General features: G+C 47.0%; 1 protein-coding gene across 7 annotated transcripts in view; it reads left to right on the top strand.

Annotated features, from left to right (window-relative positions):
• The window catches only part of SSBP3 (single stranded DNA binding protein 3), a 184,569-nt gene extending 169,377 nt beyond the window's left edge, over window positions 1-15,192 (top strand). For 5 of the 7 annotated variants that reach the window (XM_006839801.1, XM_006839800.1, XM_006839806.1 and 2 more), the window contains 8 exons: window positions 53-101; window positions 827-862; window positions 1,364-1,418; window positions 2,737-2,807; window positions 13,342-13,420; window positions 13,718-13,746; window positions 13,903-14,004; window positions 14,668-15,192. In XM_006839801.1, the coding sequence (XP_006839864.1) occupies window positions 53-101; window positions 827-862; window positions 1,364-1,418; window positions 2,737-2,807; window positions 13,342-13,420; window positions 13,718-13,746; window positions 13,903-14,004; window positions 14,668-14,697 (451 nt within the window). In that variant the 3' untranslated portion in view covers window positions 14,698-15,192. The remainder of the gene's footprint in view (window positions 1-52; window positions 102-826; window positions 863-1,363; window positions 1,419-2,736; window positions 2,808-13,341; window positions 13,421-13,717; window positions 13,747-13,902; window positions 14,005-14,667) is intronic. The other 2 variants (XM_006839805.1, XM_006839802.1) reach the window with 1 other exon arrangement.
• Window positions 15,193-22,504: the final 7,312 nt, after the last annotated feature.

Raw genomic sequence — 22,504 nt, 5'->3', positions numbered from 1 at the left:
TCTCTCTCTCTCTCTCTCTCTCTCTCTCTCTCTCTCTCACTCTCTCTCTCAGGGGCCCTGGAGCCGGCAGACCGTGGCCCAATCCTAACAGTGCTAACTCAGTGAGTACCTGGGTCAGGTTGGGTGGTATTTTCAGGGAAGGGGCTCTGGGGTGTAGGGTGGTTCCTGTCCCCTGGCTGGAAGTGTCACTGTGGGGATGATGCAGAAGGTTTCCTGGGCATCTACAGACCCCTCCTGTGGTACCTGATGGCTCTAAGCAGTGTCCTGTGAGGAGGTGGAGGCTTGAGGAGGAACATGCTGGGATCAATAGAGCACAGCCATTGCCCAGTACAACCCACTCTCCTGCAGAAACCTGTTCTCAGCCGAGAGCCTGAGCTTAGAGCATGTGCAAAGGAGAGGTTCCTACCAGCTGCCGCTGCCCAGCAGGCCTACTTGATGTGCTCAGAGGAAGGGACGGGCAGGGACTCACACAGACAGTCCAGGGAGATGGCCAGAGGAGTGAGAGGAATGTGTTGTTTCCTGCTCTCTCAACCTGGAAGGCCTCCCATGTCCTGGCCCACCATCTCTGTGCTTCTCTTCAAGGCTGCTAGCAGCAGAGGACAACACTCAAGATCAGTTTAGTATAGAAGACAAGGGGCCCAGTATAGAAGGGAAGAAGGCTCAGAGCCCACCACCCTCCTAGGGAAACTGACCAGGAAGTTCCCTGGGTTTGATAGCCTGTCCTGTGAAGAGTGGGCTTGTGTCCGGGTGGGCTTGGACGTTAATGAGGGCTGCCGGTCGAAAGACTCTGACCCTGACCAGTGACCCCCTCACACCTTATTTCTAGATTCCATACTCGTCCTCCTCACCCGGTACCTATGTGGTAAGTGTGTGGGTCTGGGGGATTGCATGTCCAGCCACGTGTGACTGAGAGTGCAAGGGCCACTGGGGGAGTCCCTGGCTCTTTTTTGATTTTGAACCATGTCTGAGTATAGGTTCCGAACAGTGGTAGAGCCTGCTGTCAGTACTCAAGTCTTTGGTCCCAACCTGGGCAGGCCCAGATATCCCCAGACAGGACCCAGAAATTGGGATTCCCCATGTGGGGAGCCGACCAGTAGGACTGTGGCTTCCACCGCAGGCCTCTGGCTGCCACCAGTCGACATACACGTGAACTGTGCACAGGTGCCACTTTGTGTAGGAAGTGGTGGTTGGGGGTGTGAGACGTGTACTCTGAGTCTGAGTCAGCACTGGAGGGTTAGCCAGAGCCGGCTGCTTGGCTGGGTCAACTAGAGCAGTTCCTGTTGACGTGCTAGGAGCTCAGTGACCTGTCTTCATTTGCTCTGTCATCATGGGTTTCTAATGACAGTTTTTATCCTCTCTCCAGGGGCCCCCGGGTGGTGGCGGCCCCCCAGGAACGCCCATCATGCCTAGTCCTGCAGGTGAGAGGACTTGAGGGTCATGGGGTGGGGGGAGGGTTATTTGGGGAGTTCTGGGGCCCAGAGCCAAAGTTCCTGTCTGAACAACACACCCCCCACCTGGCATTTTGGTGTGCAGGGACTTGGGGGACAGGAAATTTCCTGGTGCCACCAATCCACTGTGTGACCTCTGCCAGTCCCAGCTCATCCCTGGGCCTTGGGTGCTGCCCTTAAAGGCAGGGCTGCACTGGAGGTCTGGGAACAACGGGTCTTATACCCTCAGCTCCCACTCGGCAGTAGGGATGATCTCTTCCTGTGTGGACGTTTCTCTCCATGCCCTGAAAAGGGATTTGTGCGTTCTGGCATCTTGGGACCAAGACTCCTAAGACGTGCTGTATCCTGAGTTGTCAGAGCTCTTGACTTCTGGTTCTCTGTGTGGGAGAGTCCTTCCCCTTTCTCTTTAGTTATCGGAGGGCACGTGGGTACATATGTGAGCACACACACGCAGCATCACAAGTATGTTGCTCTCCCAGATAAGAATAGCAGACCGACCAACTAGAGAGAACTCAACATGCAATCTTTACCCAGGCCCCAAAACGAAAAATGAGAGGCGGCTGAATTTCTACCTTAGAAATATGGACCCTGTTCCAGATAGACCCATAGTGGCTGATGGCTTACAGAGACTTTTTCCTGCTAATTGGGAAAGTGGCAGGGAGTGTCTTGGACTCCCGGTACCCAGGAGGCTGCTCAGCTGCAGGGGTGGGGCTGCTGGCGGCTGCGCTCACCACTCTCTCCCTCTCCCTCTCTCCACTGCTGCATTTTGATGAGCTGCATGACCTACATTCAGACTGGGTCACATTCAGCCTCTCCACATGTTCATGCAGTCAGCCCCTTCCCTGCCTCTCCTTGCCATCTCATCAGCTTGGCAGGATGGGCCCCCCCGCCCCGCCCCACCCCCAACCCCCATTTGTAATTTGTGGAGTTCTCTTTCCCCAGCTTGATTAAACCACTGGAAGAAGGATGAGGGGTGACTGGAGATCATTTATAGTTTAGGTTGGGGGAACAAGAATTCCAAACTCACAGTCCCCCCTGCTGCATCCATACTTCTGTCCAGTTGTCCTGAAATTCCTTCTTTCCGGGGGTTGAGTGTTTTTCACAGTTGAATTTTCTGTGATTAAAAACTTTGTGAATCTTCATTAAGTACAAATTAGCCAGAAAACGGTGGTGCTTAAAGGAAATTTTAGGTGATAAAATACAAAAGAATGAGTTCATGTGCCATGAGTTTGTTTTAATTAAGAAATGAATTAATCACCCCGACTTGCGGGTTTCCACTCTTCTACAGATTCAACAAATTCCAGTGACAACATCTACACAATGATTAATCCCGTGCCGCCTGGAGGCAGCCGGTCCAACGTAAGTCTACGTCCTAATAATTTACATATCAGATACCATAACAAATCATAATTAACTTCATCAGCTGAGGGGAAAGCACGTTTAATTGATTTCAGCCATTTGTTACCAAAGATGAATAAAATAAACCGTCAGAAAAGTGATTACCTCCCGGGCAACTCAGTTCAGTTTCATAGCAGGTGGCATGCATGGTGGGGAGTGAGCCCCCCATTCTGGTCAGAGCAAGAGCACCAGCCACCGTTGTGGGGGTGACCTCGCTGAGCCTGGGCCTGTCTCTAGTCGGCTGATTCACTGTCCCACCCCGGGCAGCCCCTCACCACTGAGGTCTGTGCTCTTGGTTGTGGGAACTGAGAGTGGAGACTACATAGAAAGCCACTTGGTTGAATCTGCACCTTCATTGTGAGCCCTATGACTTCTTACTTCTCTCTCTCTCCTCTCCTTGGGCAGTTCTCCGAAGCCCACTTCCCACTTCATAATCCCAACCTTTGACTGTTGCGGCTCAAATGTCGCCCTTGTGCCTCCTGCTTGTTCCCTCCCAAGAGCCAGCGTCTCCCTTTCTGTGTCCCCTGAGCTCTTTGTTGGAGGCTTTCTTATGTAGCTGCCTCCCTCTCCCTAGCCAGGTGCTCCTGGGTGAGACTCATTCGGATTCACCCTGCAGATAACTTTTCCACGCTAGTTCATTTGTCCAGTGAAGTAGGCCCACCTTGCCCTTCAGGAACTCAGGATCTAGAAAGAGGCTGCCATGTAACCCAGTCGGCAGTGTCTGGGGCCACAAAGTTGTCTTTTGCCTGGTGACAGAGATGTGGCCTTTTGTGGTGTGTTTGGTTTGTTAGCTCAGTTCACCCTATGAGCTAAACCCTGGTTGCAGCAGCCTCATGCTGGGCACTGTGCTTCTCTGAAGTAGGTCTGTGACCTGCCTCTTAGGCCTCTCAGGAGGACCTTAGCCTTGGTTGTCTGAAGCAGCCACATCTCTGTTCTGTTGTATTCTGCCAGCTCCTCCCTCACTCCCCTTCCAGCAGCAGTACCATCTTCCACCACCCCTCAGCACAGCCTTCTCACTAGGGTGACCAGCCACCCCAGTTTATATTTCAGGAAACAGAAAGTTACTTGGTAAGAGTTGTGGAAGATTGAGGGAAAAGTACAAAACCCATCCAGGGGTCCAGAAACTAGGACCTGAATACACTGTTTTTAGTGTCAGAAGATTCATTATGGCTGTCACTGTATCCCCTCCAACCACTGGCATTGGCAGCTGTGACTTTCACGTCACAGGTTGGACTACCTGTGTTGCATCATTTTAAGGGATGTGACTGAAACGTGTTTGTAATTGCACATATTCGTGGTCCGCCTTTGACTGCCTGCAGGTCAGCTCTTATGCCTTGTATCCAGAAGGTACTGGGCTGATGTTTACCATTGTAAATATTGTGACCACATTTCCTAAAGAGAGTTCCTTCCAGTGATGAAGGTGAGAAGGGTTGTAACGCTATACCAGCATGACCAGACATGGCTGAAAAAGAAGGCTCCACAAGTAGTCCTCTAATGACAGCTGGAAGGACACCTACCACTGGGTTGGGGGATCAATGGTCACACACAGCATGCTCCACAGTGTGCAGGCAAGGATGTGGGGTGGACCTGGTGGGCATAGGGTAGCGATATTCATAGAAGACTGCATCTCACAGTCTGGGCCGAGATGGACACGTTCTTCCAGATCAACAACAGCAGCTTCTTCATCCAGCAAGACACCATTGACAAGTTAGCAACAATAGCTGCTGAATAAACTGGGGCACATGGATGAACATGTGAATCATGTCCCTTTTACTGCTCTGTGAACTGAAAAGATGACATTTCCTGACTCAGGTGGCAACTAAAATTCCCTAGGAATGAACAAAGGAGGAAGCTTGGACAACAGATGTGTTGTCTGTTACAGATTGAATTTTGTCCCCTAGAAAGCTCTGATTGATGCCCTAACCCCAGTGCCTGTGAGTGTGATCTTGTTTGGAAGTAGGGTCTTTGAAGACGGTATTATTTAACATGAGGTCATACTGGAGAAGGAGAGGTTCTAATCCTAGATAACAGGTACAGAAGTGGGATACTACGTGATGCAGCAGCTACAAGCCAAAGAGTTCCAGGAGGCACCAGAAGCTAGGAGGGGAAGGCATGGAGAATTTTTTCCTCCCAAAGATTTCAGAAGGAATCAATTCAACTGATTTTCTGATTTGAACTGTGAACCATTACATTTCTGTTTTTTAGAGCTTGTCTGCTCTGTGGTATTTTGTTACAGCAGCTCTAGAAACCTAATACGTGGTCCCTTGCAGTGTAGAACTCATTTTGTTAAACCTTCTGATAACCGTGCTTCATATCATTGAATCACAGCAACAAAAAACTCTTCCCTCTAGCTCTTAGGTACTTTGATTTTAAAAGTGGATATTCATATTGTCTTGAAGATTTTAATGAAACCACAGAAAACACAACACAAAAGATTGTTGTTCTATTGTCAAAATACAAGCTAGACTTTACTCATCTAGCTGCAGAGTCATAGGCATGTGTAAATTCTAGCCAATTTCATTTAGTCCACAAACCTTCTTACCAAAGGAAATGAAAAGAGCTAAATGCCCCGCACACCTTGTTTACACCACTGCCAAATAGGAGTATAGTTTCCCTACCATGATATTGAGGCTCTCATAATGAAAGCTTTCGCTCCCGTTTTGATTTCCTCAAAATATACCGAATCACTTAATGAGAGTTTTGACTTCATAGAAATGGGAGCAAGAGCTTCCTCAGACATGGACCCATAAGATGGCTTTTCTTGTTGCGATCCAGAAAATGTGTCTATGAGAAGTTATCGTTTTCAAGTATGAGAACATACTCTAATTTGGCAATACACTGAGTGTGAGAACAGAGAAGGGAGTTTGTATTCTGTATCTCCAAAACTGCTTGATGTGCTTTGAAGAAGCCATGAAGGGCTCAGAAAAGGATGTGCCAACTCTATCTGAATTGTTCACTGTTATGTGTGGGCTATAACAAAATTGCACAGAGTGAAAAAAAATGACTCATTTTTTGGAAATGAGAGTGTGTCCTAACTCAAAAAAAAAAATTTCACCAGGAAAAGGTAGTCAAATTAAACAGAACTTTCTTACTTTCTATATGAAAACTAACTTCCTAGGAATCCAACTTCAGTTGCCTAAATTCAGATTATCTCTGTGCTTCGAAACCATATCCCCTGAGAAAGAAATGTTTAATTTGTAACGACATCTAGTGAGCTTCAGAATATTTAAAAATGGTAGGCACCTTAGGGATAGCCCATCTGATGAACTGGTGGACACAAACAACATGCTTGACAGACGGCTGGTGTACTGAAACAGGCCTGTAGATGTAATGTAGATGGGCATCTTTGGAGGCCTAGATATTTCAGGCACACTTGGTTTTGTGGAGAGTATATTTAGCTTTAGGGGCCCTAAAGGCTAAGCACTCCACTGCTAACCGAGAGGTTGGCAGTTCTAATCCACCAGTGGCTCCGTGGGAGAAAGGACCTGGCAGTGTGCACCTGTAAAGATTGACAATCTGTGTTGTACGGTCACCGTGAGTCAGAATTGGCCTCCAAGACACAGTAACTTCGACCTTGGATGTCATCACGTTGGACAGACATGGGAATCCTGTAACTTGGGAAGTTGAGAAATGTAGAGCTGCAGGAAAAGTGACTTTTGTATTTGACTATATTCAGTCATCAAAGAAAAGAAAGATATCTGGAAGAATGCAGGCAACTCAAACATGGTACTGGAAAGTGAAACGGTCAAATTATCTTTTTTTTCCTGACAGAAAAAAAATTGTCATTGTACTTTTGTTATTATTATTGAATATATGTTAGGTAAAATCTGTTTCATCAGTCCTATTTGCATTCTCCTTTTAAAAAATATTATGTTTTAAGTATCTTTAGAATACATAATATCTCAAATTTAAATATGTAATCATTTCAATAAATTACTGTGCCAGAGAGAACAGGGTTATTATTCAAATACTGCTGTGTTTTCTCACACATATCACTTACTAGTCTTCTTATTAATTGCTGCTAATTGCCACTGCTAACTAGTCCTGTTTAAAGTAACAGCATTTATGTAACAGAAAATATATAACACAGAATAAACAAGGATGCTGGAACAATTGAATATTCACATATAAATAACCAATACATAAAATTGACCCAAAATCTATCATAGGGCTAAATGTTAGAGCTAAAGCTATAGAACATTTAGAAGAACACATAGAAATACATCTTCACACCCTTGGGTTGAGCAAAGCTTTCTTAGACACGACACCAAAAGCACAAATGATCAAAGAAGAATAGATTCTTAGGGCTTCATCAAAACAAAAAATTTGTGTTTCAAAGGACACCACTTCAGGGAAATGTAAGTCAGCCACAATGAGATGGCACTTCACAATCACAAGGTTGGCTGTATCCAAACGACAAACTAGCCCACTGCCATCAAGTTGATTCTGACTCATAGCAACCCTCTAGGACAGAATAGAGCTGTTCCCTAGACTAAATCTTTCCTGTTGCTAGTGGGAACATAAAGTGATGTGGGAAAACACTCTTGGTAGTTCTTCAGAAGGGTAAATACAGAGAGTTACTAAATGACCCCACAATCTCACCCCCAAAAAAAATATGTCCACAAAAGAATTTGTGTATGAACGTTCATAGTAGTAGTAATCATGTTACTGTTGTTAGGTGCCATTGAGTCAGTACCAACTCATAGCACAACAGAACGAAAAACTACCCAGTCCTGGGCCAATCTCACTACTGTTGCCAGGTTGAGCCCATTGATGCTGACATTTTGCCAATCCATCTCGCTAGGGGTCTTGCTCTGTTTCTCTGTTCCTCCACCCTACCAAACAGGATAATCTCCAGCTCCCTCCTGAAAATATGTCTGAAGTATGAGAGATGAAGTTTGGCCATCCTGGCCTCAAGGAGCACTCTGGCTGCACTTCTTCCAACACAGATCTGTTGGTTCTTTTGGCAGCTCATGGCACTTTAAATGTTCTCCACCAACACCATAACTCAAAAGCATCAATTCTTCTACAGTCTTCCTTATTCACTGTCCAGCTTTCACATGCATATGAGGTTACTGAAAATACCATGGCTTGGGTCAGGCGCACCTTAGACCTCAAGCTGACATCTTTGCTCTTCAACACTTTAAAAAGACCTGTGCAGCAGATAACCTTAATGCAGTTACGTGAGTGTTGACTGCTGCTTCCGTGAGTGTTGATAGTTGATCCAAGAAGAATGAAGTCCTTGACAACTTCAATCTTTTCTCCATTGATAAGAATGTTGTTTATTGGTCCAGTGGTGAGGATTTTTGTTTTCTTGACATTGAGAAGTAATCCATACCGAAAGCTGAGCTCTTTCATCTTTGTCAGTAAGTACTTCAAGTCCTCATCACTTTCAGCAAGCAAGGTTGTATCATCTACATATCACAGGTTGTTAATGAGTCTTCATCCAATCCTGATGCCACATTTTTCATCATATAACCCAGCTTCTTGGATTATTAGCTCAGCACACAGGTTGAATAAGTATGTTGAAAGAATACAACCCTGTTGCACACCTTTCTTAATTTTAAACCATTCAGTGTTTCCATGTTCTGTTCGAGCAACTGCCTTTTGGTCTAGGTACAGATTCCTCATGAGTACGATTAAGTGTTCAGTAATACTCATGTCATGATTCACACAATCAAAAGCCTTTGCATAGTCAATAAAGCACAGGTAAACATCTTTCTGGTATTCTCTGCTTTCAGTCAAGATCCATTAGACATAAGCAGTGATATCCCTCATTCCCACGTCCTCTTATGAATCCGGCTTGAACCTCTGGAAGTTCTCTTTCAGTGTGTGTTTGTAGCCGTTTCTGTATTACCTTTAGCAAAACTTTACTTGCATGAGTTATCAAAGAGATTGTCGGATGATTTCCTCATTCCCTTGGGTCACCTCTCTTTGGAATGGGCACAAATATGGATATCTTCCAATCAATCGGCCAGATAGTGGTCTTCCAAATTTCCTGGCATAGATGAGTGAGTACCTCCAGTGCCACCTCACTTCCTTGAAAGATTTCAATTTTTCCCCAATTCCTGGTGCCTTGTTCTTTGCAAATTCCTTCAGTGCACCTTGGACTTCTTCCTTCAGTATTATTGACCCTTGATCATATGCTACCTCTTGAAACAGTTGAACATGAACCATTTTCTTTGGGTACAGTGACTGTGTATTTCTTCCATCTTCTTTTGAGGTTTTCTGCATCATTTAATAATTTGTCCAGAGAATCCTTCAATAATGAAAGTCGAGGCTTGAATTTTTCCTTCAGTTCCCCCAGCTTGAGAAATGCTGAGCGTGTTCTTCCCTTTTGGTTTTCTGACTCCACACCTTCGCACATTTCATTGTAATATTTAACTTTGTCTTCTTGAGCTGACCTTTTGAAATTTTCTGTTCAGCTCTTGTACCTCCTCACTTCTCCCATTTGCTTTAGCATCTCTACACTGGAGAGCAACATTCAATGTCTCTTCTGACATCCATTTTGATCTTTTCCTTCTTTCTTATCTTAATGACATTTTGCTTTCTTCATGTATGACGTTCTTAATGTCATCCTGCAACTCTTCTGGTCTTTGATCTTTAGTGTTTAATGTATCAAATCTGGTCTTCAGATGAGCTCTAAATTCAGGTGCGATATATTCAAAGTCATATTTTGGCTCTCATGGCCTTTTTTCATTTTCTTCACCTTCAGTTTGAATTTGCATTTGAGCAGTTGATGTTCTGTTCCACAGTATACCCCTGACCTTGTTTTGGCTGATGTTATGGTGTTTTTCCATCATCTGTTTTTACAGATGTAGTGAATTTGATTTCTGTGTATTCCATCTGGTGAGGTCCATGTGTGTGATCATCTCTTGTACTGTCTAAAGAAGGTATTTGAAATGAACAAAGCATTGATTTTGCAGAATTTTATCTTGCAATCTCCAGCATCATTTCTACTACCACTTATCTGTTAGTTTGTTGTACTGTGATGGCTTGTGAGTTGCTGTGATTCTGGAAGCTATACCAATGGGTATTTTAAATACCAACAGGGTCACCCATGGTATACAGGTTTCAGATGAGCTTCTAGACGTAGACAGACTAGGAAGAAAGAGTGACAAACTGCTTTTGAATATTTAGTCACTGAAAACCTTATGAATAGCAGAGAATCACTATCAGATATAGTGCCAGAAAATGAGCCCCTCAGGTTGGAAGTCACTCAAAATGCGACTAAGGAAGAGATTCCTCCTCAAAGTAGAGTTGACTGTGATGACATGAATAGAGTAAAGCCCATGGGAGGAAAGCCCGCAGGACTTTGATTTTCTGGTGTTACACAACTCAAAATGAAGAGAAACAGCTGTAAACATCCATTAATAATCAGAACATGTAATGTATGAAGTAGTGAATCTAGGAAAACTGGAAACTGCCAAAAATAAAATGTTATGCATAAACATCGCTAGCTTAGGCATTGGTGAGCTGAAATGGACTGATACTGGCCATTCTGAATCTGACAACCACATGGTTTACTCTGCTGGGAATGACAGATTGAAGAGGAATGGTGTTGCATTCATCATCAAAAAGAATATATCCAGACCAGTCATGAGGTACAACGCTGTCTGTGATAGGATAATGTCCATGCACCTACAGAGAAGCCCAGTTAATACCACTAGTATTTAAATTTATACACCAACCAGTAAAGCCAGTAAGGATGAAATAGAAGAATTCTACCAACTTCTTCAATCTGAAATTGATCAAACATGTAATCAAGATGCATTGATCAGTACTGGTGATTGGAATGCAAAGGTTGGGAGCAAAGAGGAAGGATCAATAGTTGGAAAATACGGCCTTGGTGATAGTAGTATTCATAATAGCCCAAAAATAGGAAAACGTAGATGTTCATCAACAGATGAACAGATATACAAAATGTGGCATATCCATATAGTGGAATACTAGCTGTGAAATACAACTTGATACATGCTACAATATGCATGAAAACATGTTAAGGAAGTGAGACACAAAAGGCCACGTAGTATATGATGCCATATCTGTGCATCTGTAAGATGGAATTGCTTTATTAAGTGCCGTCAAGTCAGTTCCAACTCATGCAACCCTATATAGAGTTTCTGATATATTGGTGAGCTTGAACAAGGTCCAGCGCCTTGCAGCCCACGGTAACCCTTAGCACCACAGCAGGAATAACAATAGGCATATCTGTAGAGACAGAAAGTAGATTTCCTGGTTGTCAGGGGCTGGGAAGAACAGTGAATGGAGTGTGGTTGTTAATGGCTATGGGCTTTCCTTTGGGGATAATAAAATTTTTCTAAAATTGATTATAGAACTTGTAGAACTATCAATATGTGAAAACTCTCTGATTTAGGCACTTTAAATAGGTGAATTGTATGGTATATGAATTATGAGGGGGCTTCAGAAGGTTCATGGAAAACTAATTAAAAGATTAGGAAGTTTTTCCATGACTTTTTGAAGACTTTGAATGACTTGACAAACCTGTTTAAAAGTTTTTTAAACAATAATTGTTGTTGTTGTTATGTGCAGTGGAGTCAGTTCTGACTTATGACAACCCTGTACAGGGTTTCCAAGGCTGTAAATCTTTACGGGAGCAGAAAGCCTCATCTTTCTCCCATGGAACAGCTGGTAGTTTCGAACTGCTGACCATGGAGTTTGCCAATAATGTATCATCTCAAATATGTACCTGTTTTTCATTTCTCTGTTAAAGCAGCATTACCTGTGTGCATAATTATTTATTAGCCACTCTGTTACTAAGGAATCCTTAGTTGTATTTACTAGCGATCATATTACTAAGGTGGCGTGGTGGGTTAAGCATTGGGCTACTGACCAGGAAAGATCAGCTGTTCAAGCCTTCCAGACACGCCTTGAGAGAAACAGGAGGCTGTCTGCTTCTGTAAGGACCTGCAGCTTCAGAAATCTGTGGAGTAATTCTTCTATTCTGTAGGGGCGCTGAAGGATAAGCACTGGACTAGGTCGGCGGTTCATACTCAGCAGCCACTCCTTGGAAAGCGTATACAGGGTTGCTGTGAATCAGAACTGATTTGATAGCGCTTAACATAAAGACCTCTGTAAGGGAGAAGTAATAGATGGCAGTGACTTATATCTGTGTCTTGAATTTTTTGCCTGGTGTAGCAACTTGGCACTCCAATGATTGCCGTCTGAAAATTGATTGCCGTCTTGGGTTATCCGCCCACTGCTGTCGAGCTGATTCCAGCTCATAGTGACCCTACAGAACAGTAGAACTCTGCCCCATAGGGTTTCCAAGACTCCATTTATGCGAGCGGGCCATCTCATCTGTCTCCTAAGAAGTTGGGTTGAATCACTGACCTTGTGATTAGCAGCCAGTGCTTAACCCCCTACACCACTAGGAATCCTTCCAGTTGGGTTAATGGACATGAAATTGTTGCCAAGTAACAAAATATGCCATGAAGTCTCTGGGCTTCCCTGGGAGGCCATTGGGGAAGGGAGGATATGGCTCCTGTGAAGTGCAGAACTGGGGAAGTACACTGGTCTCTGCCTCATTCCCAACTTCGGCTCCAACTGCACCTCTACTGCAGCTGGCTTCTCATGGCCCCTCTATCTCTCCAGATCTACTCCATAGTTACATTGGTGCTCGCCTCCTGGGAGCAGCCTGCTCTCATCTCTCTGCGTTCCCTCCAGCGCTCTCACCAGGCTCTCTGTCTTTGCATGTCGGCTATGAGCTCCTCCAGGCTGGAGGTCCAGGCACACAGGCCCGATGCCAAACCCCTCTACCCCTCCATGTCTTCCTCCAGGGCCTTAACTCTCCAGGCTGGGCCAGCCTGTGACTTGTGGCAGTGTGATGTGGCCTTTATGGATGGGTTTGATAGTTTCCAACAAACCTAAGGGTCAGGGGAATGTCAGTCTCATTTCTGAGCCTCTGATTTGTGGGCAGCATCAGGTCCACCTGGGAGCAATTGTCCAGGTTCCATCCCCAGAGCTGCCATCTCCTAGCTGGGGCATCTGGGCAGAGTATTTACTACTCTGTGCTCCAGTTTCCTTATCTGCATAATGGCTGTGATGGCATGAATACTTTTGGTCCTCAGCCTGGCATAGTCAGACTCCCTCACTTGAGTCTGTGACGTTGGCGCTGGTGAGACTCTGCCTCAGCAGTAGGACCCACGGGGTGTAGGTTAGAGCTGGCTCTTTATGTCATTGAGTGGCCTCGGGTGTGTCTCCTTGCCTGTCACCTAGCTGTGAATCCCTCTACCCTGCACTATTCAGAGGGCCATGAGGAGCCATCTCCAACCTCCTGGGGCACGAAATGTCTGGTTGTGTCGGGAAGAATCCTACCCATGTGGAAACATTCAGGCAGCAGGACTCTAGTTATGGCTCCAGTCCAATGCTTAGGGCCTAATGGGTGTTCGGCGTTAAGTTTGTGGACTGACTCTTATGGTGCTGCACAGGGCTGTTGAGTCCACTGAGCCTTCACTTTGTGCTTCTCCCTCAGTTTCCAATGGGTCCTGGCTCTGATGGCCCAATGGGAGGCATGGGAGGCATGGAGCCACACCACATGAACGGATCATTAGGTAAGCCACCTGTTCCCGGGACACACCAGACCCTGCCTGGGCTGTCTCTGTGCCTCAGCTCCCGGTTCAGGCTTGCCTAGTATCTGGCCTCCATGGGGGTGAGCACACACAGAAAGGTCCTGAGAGAACAAGACGGTGCCCAGACAGAAAAGTGTTCTGCATCAGAACTGGTGGGGTTTGAGTGGGCGGACTTCGGGCCAGGCAAAACACAGAGAAGAGAGGGGGCCTTCTCTGATGCAGAAGCACAGCCACGGGAACGTGCACATGGAACTAAGCTGGAGTTTCCTTTCCTTGCAGGGTCAGGTGACATAGATGGACTTCCAAAAGTGAGTGTGCGTTGTGTATATATTTTCTCCCTGACAGCCTCCCCCGGCCCCCCGGGAATCCCAGGAAAGCTTTTCTCCCTCTGGGATGTGGGGGTGGTGGCAGCAGGTTGTGAAGACATGGGAGGTGTGACCTCACCTTACCTCCTATTTCCACAGAATTCTCCTAACAACATAAGTGGCATTAGCAATCCTCCCGGCACTCCGCGAGATGACGGCGAGCTAGGAGGGAACTTCCTCCACTCCTTCCAAAATGACAATGTAAGCCCCACTGGAATGGGACCCATGGTGCCATCCCATCCCTGGATGGCCATCCTGTCCCTCAGGCCTTCTCTCCCACCGCCACTTGAGTCCCACACCTGCAGGCTCTCCGGCAGCCTCACTCACTGTTTCTCTGTCCTGGGGAGGAGGAGGAAGGTTCATACAACCAGCCTTTTCCAGGGCTCTCCAAATGTGAAAAGGGTCAGCCAACTGTTTTTTGCCTTGGTTCGCTGTTACCGCTCCTATAAAAGAAACAGTGTTGTGATTGAGCTGGTTTTAAGAGCGCTACATGGGGGTCCCCACCTTAGCAGGGCTTGCTGGCTCAGCAGACCCCAGTTCCATGGTGAACTTCAGGAAAACAGCCTGTCCCACTGGGGAAGGTCAGAGGCAGCCATTTCCTTGGGCTGGGAAAAGGGGTGATTTGGAGAGGAATGGGCAGGAGGCTACACTTGTTCCCATAGTTCCTGATGGGCACAGCCTGGCGCTGAGATGGGACCCTGAGCATTCCTATCCAGCATGTCATGTGCCTCTCAGCCCAGCCAAACTCTGACAGATCCTGTTTGCCTATCTGCAGTTGAGCCTGCCTTCGTGAGACTGCTGGCATCTCAGCCCCCCCTTCCCCACAGTTCTCATGACCCTGTTTCTTTGCTTCTCCCCTTCCAGTATTCTCCAAGCATGACGATGAGTGTGTGATTCGCCCCTCCCTCCTCCTCTTCGAGATGCTGAGAGAACCGGCATTGCAGGCAGGAAGATGCCAGACATTATGCAAGAAGAAGTGAGGTGTCATTACCCAGGAACTGGTGGAGGGGCACCTCCCCACTCCCCGCAGCCCTCCACCCTCCCTCCATGCCCCCCACCTCTCCCAATTTTAGTTTCATGCAATAAAAAGGCCGAACTTTTTATTCCATAAAACATGAAGGACAAAAGTCAAAATCAAATATATTTCAAGTCAATGACCAGGAAAAAAAAAGAATCCCACCCGTGCCCTTTCCCAAAAGGACCGTTTATGTACGTGACACTTTTTTGTTGTTTTTATTTGGGGTTTTATTGTTGTTGGGATTTTTTTAATTTGTTTTCAGGGCGGGTTTTTTGGGGGAAAAATTTTTAAAAATGGAAGCTTCTAGCAAGCCCCCTCCCCCCCCATCCCAATCAACCTCTTTGCTTTCGTCTTTAAAAAAAGGAAAAAAGAAAAAAAAAAGAAGCAAACCCTGCTGCCTGTCTGTCCCAAAGTCCTTCCACCAGGAAAGCTAGTCTAGGTGTGAGATCTCACGCTGTCTTTGTAGCCATCTAAAAATAATAATAATAAACTGGACAGTTTACAATTGGTGGTTTCTTTCAAAAGGCCTTTTTTGGAAAGAAAAAGGAAGTCACCTTTTTCCATGTGGGGTTTTTGGTTTGTGTTAGGTGGGCAAGGGAGGGACAGAAACCTGTTTCGATTTTGCTCAATTTTTCCCAGCCAGCCATGGTGGCAACGACAACACACAACTCGGACCCCTTCCAGGTGGCTGGAGGGGCCGGACCACCCAACCTGCTTTAGGACCCCACCATGGCCCAGACCTTCGCCATGACCCAGTGGCATGCACTGTGTTCCCAGGACTGTGCCCTCCTTTTTCTCCTGGACCTCTCCTCCGCCCTGGCCGCCTGCCTCTCAGCCCCTGCCTGCTCCTCCCAGCGAGAATCCTGCCAGCTGGGTGGTGGCTGGAGCCAGCCAGGGAGAGGCTGCCACCAACAGAATGGCTATGACCTGGGACATGGAAACTGACCTCCGCGCTCTGGTCCCCCCAGTGACACACACCTTGTATCGTCGTCGTCGTCTGTGTATGGGCACGGCGGGCCTGGGCTTTTTATTTTGTTTTATTTTTGTTTTTTGTTTGTTTTGTTTTGTTTTTCTCTTTTTCAAAGATGGGATCCTGACCAGAACTGCTCTGTATACGCTTGGAACTAGAGGAAAGACTTTGGAATCGTGGTGGGTGGGGGTGGGACACCAACAATCAGACATGCTGTTTCCAGTCCTGTGTTTTTATTTTCAAAAACCTACCAACCCAGTGTGTCCCTCCCAGGAGGGTCAACTCATAGCCTCGCTCACCTCACCAACCCCCCCATCGAAACCTTTGTGTCTTTTCCTCAAAGACACCCGAATTCTTTGTACATTTACAGGCCCTCTCCTCTCTCCCCACCCCTGTAGCTGGTCTTTGTTTTATTACCCCCCCTTTCTGATTCATGTATATCATATTATGTGAGATATCATCTGCCTGAAAAAAGACCTTGTGCGGATTATTGGCAACATTGTAGCTGTTTCTGTGTTTTTTCTTACCTTGTAGTCTGGTTCTGAATTAAGAGAGGAAAAAAAAAAGTAATTATGATACATTGTAGTTTGTGTACGATATATGTTGATAAGGTTTTATTAAAGGGACATCTTTTTCCGCAGCCCTTCCTGACAATATTTGGGGGAATGTGGGTTGGAGTTTATTATCCTGATTACAAAGTGCAAGGTGACTGGGTGGGCACCAAGTTTTTGTTCCCAGGACATAACCAGATGTGTTTTTTATGGTGTCTGTCACCTTTTCTGAGCATGCTCACTATGCGTTTTCTGTACTGTTGCCATGACCTTAGGGCAGGATGGGCTGGAAGGGAGAGGCCATCAGCTTCACTTCAGATATTTGGGGACATTCTAAAAGTTTTGATTTCTTGTCGTGCAAACACATCTTGGTTTGCCAGAATGTTTTATGTTCTTATTTGGGAAGTAAAATATTCCTGGTGCCCTATTTCTAATCAGGAGCCAGTCTGGGCCGGGATAACCTGTGGGCTATAGCCTCAACCTGCTTTCTCCCCTTAAATGGCATTTGCTTTATCAAATGCCCACCCCATCCCGCCTTACCGCCACCCCCCACCCCAAGCCTGAATTGCTGTGTGGAGGGCAGGGGGTGATATATGCTGGGGTTGAGCTATGATCAGATGATCTCCTTAGATTCTGGCCCAGGAAGGTGGTTTTGTTTGTTGTTGTTTTTTTAAATACCGGAAAACACAATAGTTAACCGGTTCTAAAGGTCAGTGGCTCAAATCCACCAACTCCTCCCTGGGAGAGAGATGTGGCAATCTGCATCTAATTCATAGCAACCTGATGCACAACAGAACGAAACAAAGATCACCACCTTGGAAACACTGCGGGGCAGGGCAGTTGAGCTGTGTCCCAAAGGGTCACTGAGTCGGTGACTGTCAGTGGGTTTGATTTCTTTTTCAGCAGAAGGTGATGGAGAGCCCTTGAAGGATTTCCAGAGTAGGATAATCTCTTGAATTTTAGAAGAAATGTGCTGGTTGCGTCCCGGAAGATGAAGTGATGAGTCTGGATAGAAGGCAGATGACCCGCAACCATTAGCAAGGCAAGAAATGGCATGAGAGAGCAACAGTGGGCGCTGATGTGGACCTCTATTGTGGAGGCCATATTCTAGGGCCTCCGGGGACCTTATTCTAGGTCTACAGCAGGCGGGGAGGTGGACACACACCTAGACTGGGGTAGGAGTTCAGTCCCCCTTTACAAGGGCCTGAGAGCATCGCAGCATGGCCACCGGCAAGTTAATTTACATCTCTTCATCAAAATGGGCTAATGGTTTGTCTGCTTCATAGGGTGATTATCAGGATTAAGTTACTGTTTATAAAATGTGTAGGAGAGTGCCTTGTCCTCACTGAGCACTGGATGTATTAACTATAATGGCAGAGAATCCCAATGGATGTGAAGCATGGTAGCTGAAGGACCTGGATCACATATGGCCCTTCTCGCCCCTGAAAGAATGTTTCCTGGGCACCAGGACACCTTTGAACTGTTGGGAACACATACCCTTTAGGACGAGGAAAGTCTGTGAGTAGGCTGCACTCACCCAACTCTGTCATTCAATGCCTTTATTGCTGTCTCCATTCCCCAGGGCAAGAGACAGGCACAGACAAGCAGTGAATCACAGAGTGCTGAGCTGAAAGGCAACCCAAGTCTTGGGGCCCCAGTGGAGAAGCCCTATTTATTACAGGAGTCTACTGCCCACCCTGAGTGTACTCAGTGCTTGGTTCCTGGGTCTGCCCACCTGGCTGGTGGGTCAAGAACATTGAGCACCCCTCCCAGTCACCCCCTCCTCAGCCTCTGACCCCCAGGAGTCCTGCAGTGCCCTTCTGGCTTGGTGGGGGTGTCTCACTGTTGGCTTTCCATTCGGTGCAGATCTGAGGCAAGGGATTTGCCTGGAGAAAAGGGACATCGTTCCCATCTTCCCCTGAGGACAGCTTAGGAGTGGATGAGTCTGGGGCTCAGTGGCCGTGTTCCTACCAGTCATCACTATCCACAAGCCACCCACTTCTAAGAGGTAGCCGGCCCATCTGCAGAGTCTGGTCTGCCCCTCACCCTACTGGGAAAGGCTAACGTGACTGCAGACCACCTCACCCCTTCCTGGGGGACGGAAAAGGAGGTTAGTCCAAAGCTGGGCATCCTTCCCTCTCTTTCCCCTGCTAGGAACCCCTCCCCAAAATATAGCACATCCCCCAGCTAGAAGAGGAGAGCTTGGAGGCAAGTCAGCTGACGCCAGCAGCGGCCTATGGAGTCAGCCACTGCCAAGACACAGAGTTCCTGAGTGACTCAGAGCCAGCCCCTCTCCTGGGCCTCTGCTGTCCCTGCAAGTGTGGTGGGTTACATTCCAAGATTCCACAGACTCCAGGGGGCTCATGTGGTGCCTGGAGCTGGGGCTCAGGCTGCTTATCTGCAGAGCTCTGACACCCCTGGGCTAGGCTGGAAGTTGGTGCGTCCCACTCTCCCAACCCTGGGCTCCTTGCACATAGGCAGAGTGGGAGGACTTAGCACTAGGCTGGGAGTGGAAAACAGGACTTAACCAAGAGAGTGACGGGTGTACTGCAGGTCACCATTGTGTACTGTGCTGGCTCTGGTGTTTCCTCCTGTCTTCCAGGGGTGGGGCCTCGGGAGCATCTGTTATTGGAACATTGTGCTCCCTGTCTGGTTTCCAGGCGGGTCATCCTTTCCAATACCACAAAGATCTAACTCAATCTGAGCTTCCTTAAAGGTTTCATTCCTCGTGTATTTAGTGAGCACCTATTATGTGTCAGGCACTGGTGTCCCACTAGGAACAGGAGTTCACAAGAGTGAACAGGAGCCACAGATCAGAAGGATGGCACCGTCATCGACCCTCAGAGATGGGGGAGGCAGCAGGAAGGGCAGGCTTGAGGGTGAAGCTTCATTTGGGACAAGTTCAACTTGAGAGTTCTCTGAAGCTTACCAAAAGGTTAAGCAGTTTGAGTTCACCAGCAGCTCCTCTGGATAAAGACCTGTCAATGGACTCCTATAAAGATTACAGCCTAGGAAGCCCCATGGGCCAGTTCTACTGTGGCTCATGAGGTCCCTAGGAGTCAGAACCAACTTGACAGTGTTAGTTTATCTAGGGAAAGATGAGAGTAGGCAGGTCTGGGCTGGCGACATCATTTGAGATATTCTGGTATTTGGATGGCCTCTAAAATCAGGAGAGACTGGCTGCGATTATCCAGAGGAACTGAAGAAAGGGTCCAAGGAGCGATGAACTCAGATAAGACCAGGAGAGCGAGGAGTGCTAGAGGCCAAGTTCAGAGAGGACAGTGCCTTGTGCTGCTGAGAGACCCAGGGGGCCGTGTCTATTGTGACCTTGAGACCAAATGCGATGATCAGACTTTGCCTGGCCGGACTCTTGAGACTACTCTGCTTTTACCTGTCCATTAGAGAGAGCTTCATGATCCAACCCATATAGAATGATTTATGGGTTCTTGTCCATGAGGGACTTTGGTTTTGCTGTTCCCTCTTCTTGGAATGCTCTTTAGACCCCAGCTCCAAGCAGCCATCTTTCAGGCAACCCAGGCCTCAGACCCCTGGAGTGAAAGTTCCATGTCTCCCCATCTGTCTGGAAGCTCCTGTAAGGCAGGAGTCATGTGAGTCCAGCACAGAGCAGGGGCCCAGTAGGTGCCTGGTAAGTCTGTGGAGTCATTGGATATTTGTTGACGAGTCACTCCTGGGATGTGCTCTGTGCCACCCCTTCCCACTGCAAACTGTGGGTAGGCATGTGGGTGTGGGCAAAGAGGTGGTTTCTGCAGATGGAACTCCTGGAAGGCAGGGACTGTGTCTCCCTCTTTCAATATCACTAGCTCCCAGTACAAGGCCCGGCAGACAGTCTGTAGTGAGAAACCTCAGGGCCCAGTTTCCCATTCCAGGAGTATTTTGGGGCTCCATCATTGGTTTAAGTGGGAATGAGAAGACCCTTGGGCCCTGTAGGGGGATGACAGAAACTGGGAGGAGCTATGCTGGTCTCATGGGCAGGACTGAGGGGTGGAGGTCTTACCAAGGGCAACAAGCCCATTCCCTAATGCAGGCTTTGAGATGGGAAAAGTGGCTTGGAGCATCCGGCATGAAATAGACTAAGGATCTCAGATGGCAATATCCAAGGCAGAGTGTCCAGAGCAGGGTAGGGGCTGGCTTCGGTCCACCTTGCCCTACTCCTAGCCCAGCTGAAGGTTTGAGTCCACTGGACCCTACTTTGTGCTGTGGCCTGAAGCAGGAAGTGACCCAAGGACTGAGAAGTGGAGTAAAAGTTGGGTGGAAAGTGGACACTGGTATCTTTGGGTTTAAGGCACATGATGCCCAGTCTCAAAGTTCTGCAAGTTAGGCCCTTGCCTGGGAGAACGGGACACATATGGCAGCAGAGGGCAGAGCTGGAACTTTGATGATGTTCCTCTTTAGATCCAAGGAGACATGACAGCCACAGCGCCAAAAATGAAAGAAGCTTCATTGAGAAGTAGGAAATCCTTCATCACTAGGCTTGTGTAAGACAGCTGAGGACAGAAGTGATGGATACGTGTGTTGTTGGGTGGGTTCCTGGGATCCCAGCTGGAGGCCTGACGGGAAGCTAAGCAAGGGTAAAGGCTCAGGGGCAGAGCTGGGGTTAGAACCAACTCACTGGGACCTAAGACAAGTCCTCCCAGCTTCTGGGCTGCTTTCCCCCCTCTAAAAGAAGTTCCAATAGAGTTGGTGACCCGTGACTCAAATTCCCACTTCTTCAAGTGTCTTGCCAACTGTCTCTCCCTTGGAATAGCCTTGGGCTCCAAGGGACTGCCTCACCCAAGGTTTCACCTCCTCTCAGTTGGTGGCCTGTGGCCAATGGCTAAATTGCCTCAATTTAGGATCACTCCAAACAGCCATTTCAGCTCCAGAGCTTTCTATAGAACTGACTTCTCCCTCTCCTCAATCCTGCCTCCTCACTTCCTTACAAGTCTCTCTGGGGTATTCTCCCCAGTAAACTTTCTGCCTCAACTCTCCACCTGAGTCTGTTCCCAGGGACCCCATCCCAAACACCCTGCTTTACTTTTCTTCTTAAATCAGTCACCTGACATTTCTTTCATTACTTCCCTGTTTACCCACATTAGAATATAAACCCCATGAGAGAGTGTAAACGCCTTGTTTTCTCTCTGTGCCGTATCTGACACCTAATAGATGCTCATTAAATATAAATGGGATGAAAGAACCAAGGAGTTGAGAGCTGATCACCCTGAGGTAAGGAGTCATGGCTCAAATTAACTTGTAACAAGTGCACACATCTGGAGGTTCCTAGACACACTTAGGGAGAGGTCCCAGTAACAGGAGTGGTCTTCCATAGTCAAGCAGGTAGGCTCGGGAAAACAGTCCAAGATGCAGGTCACATGCATTCTTTACGGGACTTTCTCAGATTGTAAAAGAGGAACCAGTCAATTGGGGTTAGAACAAACTCACCATTGTCTACAAAATTAAAAGCTTGAGTGGCCATCAAAGGTGCAACTATTGGTTTCTCCATGTGAAGAAGAATGATAAAAATTTCAAGAACTTGGAATCAACTAGTCCAATGGACCAATGGAACATGTGAACATCAGTCACCATGACTCTGAGACCAGAACTGGATAGTGCCCAGCTACCACTATCAACTGCTCGGAAAGGGATTTATTAGAAAATAAATATCTTCTCAGAGTGGGAGAAAAATGGTACAAAAACTCAAAATTATGAAGAAGAAAAAAAAAAAAAGACTGGGCTTACTGGTCAGAAATAGACAACCAAAACTATGGCCTTCAACCACCCTTCAGGTCCTGAAAGGACCCTCACCCGTGGCCCAGTTTTCAGCCAAGGGACTGTGGAATAGGCAATCATTCAATATCAAAAGGGCAAAGTTGAGAAAGGAATGGGAAGGAGGGTGCAATGGAGATAAATGGAAATGAACCACAAGGAGGAAGCAGAACTGCTGTTACATGGAGGACATCGTAATCACTGATTTGAAATGAAGTGTATGATGTGTTGAATGTAAAACTGATGATCTTGTCTGTAAACCTTCACTCAAATCACAATAAAAAGTTTTGTTTTTTAAATAAGAGGAACCAGAGATGCTGTGTGACGTTTTAGAAGACCGCAGCCTGCTTTTTCCCCACTGTCAGGCCTGCAGCTGAGGGTCAGGGTCCTGCAGTAAAG

Source organism: Chrysochloris asiatica, unplaced genomic scaffold (genome assembly GCF_000296735.1).
Source record: "Chrysochloris asiatica unplaced genomic scaffold, ChrAsi1.0 scaffold00026, whole genome shotgun sequence".
In the NCBI taxonomy this organism is placed as follows: domain Eukaryota; kingdom Metazoa; phylum Chordata; class Mammalia; order Afrosoricida; family Chrysochloridae; genus Chrysochloris; species Chrysochloris asiatica.
The sequence above is the reverse complement of the archived record's forward strand: the minus strand, read 5'-3'. Positions and strand labels throughout refer to the sequence as shown.